The sequence below is a fragment of the Schistosoma mansoni genome, chromosome 6 (assembly GCF_000237925.1).
Source record: "Schistosoma mansoni strain Puerto Rico chromosome 6, complete genome".
In the NCBI taxonomy this organism is placed as follows: Eukaryota; Metazoa; Platyhelminthes; class Trematoda; order Strigeidida; family Schistosomatidae; genus Schistosoma; species Schistosoma mansoni.
The window spans coordinates 3400157-3404328 of NC_031500.1; the positions used below are offsets into that span (position 1 = coordinate 3400157).

Sequence of the window (4172 nt, forward strand, 5' to 3'; positions counted from 1 at the left end):
AATTTTTACCTGCATTGATAGATTTACGCGATGGCCTGTAGCAGTACCTATGAATGACATTTCGGCCGAAACTATAGTCAAAACCTTAGTGGAGCATTGGATCTCTCATTATGGTGTGCCTGCAAATATTACAACCGATAGAGGAGCCCAATTTGAGAGCCACCTCTTTCAACAACTCACTGAACTTCTAGGTATCAAACATATTCGGACAACATCCTACCATCCGATGGCGAATGTTATGGTAGAAAGATTACATCGGCAACTCAAAGCCTCTCTGACATCTGTTATTAGCAATAATGATTGGGCCAGCAAGCTCCCATTAGTCATGTTAAGTTGAAGATCAACAATTAAACAAGATATAGGATGTTGCCCAGCAGAGTTGGTTTACGGAACCACTTTACGTCTACAAGGAGAGTTTTTCACCTCAAATAAAAGTGTTCCAACTGATTTAGCCAACTATGTACAACGTCTAAAGCAGCATATGAGTAATCTAAGAGTAACACTTCCGAGGCAACATCAACACCGTGTGTACATACCAAAACAACTGAGCGACAGTACTCATGTGTTTGTCAGAAGGGATAATGTGCAGCATCCCTCCTTATCTCCAATTCGTATTCAGATATCCTTTGAAAAGTTATAGTTTTGGCACCAAAGAACCCAATTATGAACGAGATCGGAGTGTTCCTGCTCGATTTCAACGGTTACAGGAGGATTTTGAGAAGTATGGTATGCGTCGATCAGTTGAAGGCATCTTACTTGTACATGAGCACAACCTACCTCATGTCCTCTTACTTCAACTCGGGACGTTTTTCAAACTCCCTGGAGGTGAATTGCATCCAGGTGAAGAAGAAATTGAAGGACTAAAGCGATTATTATCTGAGGTATGTTGAAAATGTATTACATCAAACCAGTAAAAAATTAACAAAGCGAATGCATATGTCGTGTATATAGTTCGACTATTATTTTTCCTATTTTTGACTCATTCTCGAATCCTGATTAAAATGAATCTATCGAATTAGGCTTCTCAGATTGAACAAAAATTTCCTTGAACTCTTGTTTATTACTTTCCGTTAATCGTTAACCGTCGATCCACGTCGACAATAATTTTTATCTATAACATTTCAAATAAATTATCTTTCAGTTATGCTTAATGTTGTTTGGATATGAGTAGATACGGATTCCTATTTTTGTTTAGAGTGGCGGTTCAGTAGTTAGGGTACCTGAGTTTCTAACCCCGCCCCAGCTTCAGTCTAGGAAACCGGGTAGTATCACTAGCCCTCATATTTAGAGTGTGATTCATACCTAAGTACCTGGTGTTTTATATTCATAAAACGAGCTAGGCTTAATATTCTGTATAACATTGCTTCTGTGCCCCTATGTGATTCTTTTCACTGCTTTTGAAACCGCATTTAACAGTTTGGCAAGACTTGACTAGGAAAATCAAACGATATGGGTTTATCTTTCTACCAGCATAAGCGCTTTTTATATTTTTTTATGAATGAAGTATTATATATATATATATATATATATATATATATATATATATATTTACCTTTTCCATTTAGATGTTAGGTCGGACGGATGGCATCCCAGTTGACTGGATTCCAGAAGACTGTATCGGTAATTGGTGGCGACCGAATTTCGAACCACCTCGCTACCCATACATTCCTGCTCATGTAACTAAACCTAAAGAACAAACACGTTTATTTCTAATTCAACTTCCTGAGAAAACATTGTTTGCTGTACCATCGAATTACAAATTAGTCGCAGCTCCGTTATTCGAACTTTTTGACAATGCTCGAGCTTATGGTCCAATTATTTCTTCCTTACCTCAAGTATTAAGTCGGTAAGTTATACATGTAAAGTTCCTTTCTATACGACACATCCGTCTCTCAACCAAAGGATGAGTTTACTGCTTAGCAGTTCACTCCGTTCTACAATTGTAAAAACCGTGGCCTTTAAATATAGAGGATCCCGATCGTTACTGCTACCTTGAATTGGTAGTCGGGCTTGCCTATCGTGGTGAGCCAATCAAGCTATACTGGCTGGAACAATCGTTCCCCAAAGTTCTACTGTTTCAGGCAGGTCAGTTGAAGAGCGGTAAGACTAAAAGCAGCAAACCCAAGGTCTGAAGGCGAAGTCGTACCACTGACTGTACAGAGGTGTGACGGCAGTAAGGTGCTCCCTTCAGACAACCGGTATAACAACGATGCTGCCCTCCCAAAAGAAAGGATGGGATTAGAAAAGGTCGACCCTAAGAATACACTCCTCACCTTATCCCATGGATAAGTCTCCGGCGGTAAGGTCTCAACAAATACGGAGCTAACACGAAAATTACTCACGAAACGGTCTTGTGTGACCGACCTGAAGCTGTTGTCCCTTGAGCACTGCGTTCACGCTCTCACGTCACTAAGACCACTACTAATCCCATTTCCCTTTCAGGTACCTTCAGAAGAACCCTTCCACGGTGTGGGCAACCGGGAAGTGATAAACACCCTCATACCTCTAACAGCACTCAAAATCACTGTATTCATAATCTCCCTCTTTAATTCCTATTATTCCTCCTACATCGACTTTCAACACTAAACTTCCTCTTTTGACCTCATCCTCAAGTGTCACCATAGCTAACGATTCTAGTGAGCGAAACATTGTCCCAGGTCTACTGAAACCTCGCTCCAAACTACACATTGGAGCCTTCAACGTACGCACTCTACGTCAAATTGGCTAACGGGCCTCCTTGGCTAAAACTCTAGAATCTCCTTCCATTGATGTATGCTGTGTCTCTGAAACACCCATACAGGATTCTTGTGTGGTCATCCACTTGACCTCACCTCACCAAAATAGAGACCCGACGAGATACACCCTCCGTGTATCTGGAGACCCGATGGCTAATTCTCGTGAACTGGCGAGTGTAGGCATAGCACTAAGTACGAGGGCAGAACAAGCACTATTATAGTGGGTTAGCATACGTAGTACATGTCATATCCTGAATATCTCAGTCGATAAAGTTTCACCACCTAGTCAATCGATTTGTTATAATCACTTAGTACTCTGGATCTAACCTCAGAATCGTTAACTCAGTGGTCGCAAAATATACGCGCAATGGTTTGTAGACACCAATGATCAAATGCTGGTAGCCTATGAATATCCTCTATATTTAAAGGCCACGTTTCATAACCGTAGGACGAAGCAAACTGCTGTGCAGTACCCTCGTTCTTTAAGCGTCAAATGAATATCTTACCTACCCCAAAAGTGATCCAAGTTGGCAAAAACCAACTGAGCTTTTTGCATTCGTGCAGAGATTTCGTCCAACACCGACATTTCAGGACTCCCAAGATAGGTAAAACGTTTAACTGCTTTACTTCCTATCCTGAGTCCAGGCGTTGATGTAAACTAGTCCTGAAGCAACATTTCGTATTTAGAGGGAGAAAATTACATCCCAAACATGCCATCATTGTTGCTAAAGCTGTTTAAAAAACAATGCTTTTGGAGTCTCTTTTGAACAGAATTATGTCATCTGCATCTACATAAAGATCTCCTTGTAGAAGATCGATTCCTGACAAGTCAGACGATGAGAATGTTATCTCTAAATGTATGTCTATGACAAGATTAAATAAAAATCAGGAAAACAGACAAACCTAACGAATACCACTTAATGTTATCAGTTCCAATAACAGTTCACCATAAGTGTGTATATCATTCAACTCATATTCAGTAAAATGTACGACATATACCTCTGTATGATCTTTATTGTTGTTGGGTTATTCTTTGACCTTTCAATTCTATTTCAGCTTCAACTTTGCATACAACGATTGAGTTCACATGTAAACGTTTCCAATGAATATCTTTACGACTCCATATTCTATCAACCAATCAAATGATTGATCTCACTATCAATCGAAAACCATTTTTTTTCCATTTTTTAAATATATACATACACCATACTACTCATATATTGTTACTTTGTTAAAGTCGTAAAAAAGATATTGTTCGACGCATTTCTTTTTTGTCTCTCTCTTTACGTTCACTTATAAATGTCTTTGTTGTTTGTGTAAATATATATTGTCTCGGATACAATTGTACATAATAACAAATAATATATCATCAGTAGTATATAATTCGTCATATTGATTGTCATTATTTTTCTAGATAATAAACTATTGGGTAATAGT

General features: G+C 39.0%; 1 protein-coding gene across 1 annotated transcript; it reads left to right on the forward strand.

The window, feature by feature from the left end:
• Positions 1-560: 560 nt before the first annotated feature.
• Smp_002190 (putative pre-mRNA cleavage factor im, 25kD subunit) lies at positions 561-4172 on the forward strand (the record flags this gene model as incomplete). Its single annotated transcript, XM_018797981.1, has 3 exons — positions 561-881; positions 1566-1846; positions 3792-4172. The coding sequence occupies 3 exons, from the start codon at positions 561-563 to the stop codon at positions 3814-3816; spliced, it is 627 nt and encodes a 208-aa protein (XP_018652968.1). The 3' UTR covers positions 3817-4172.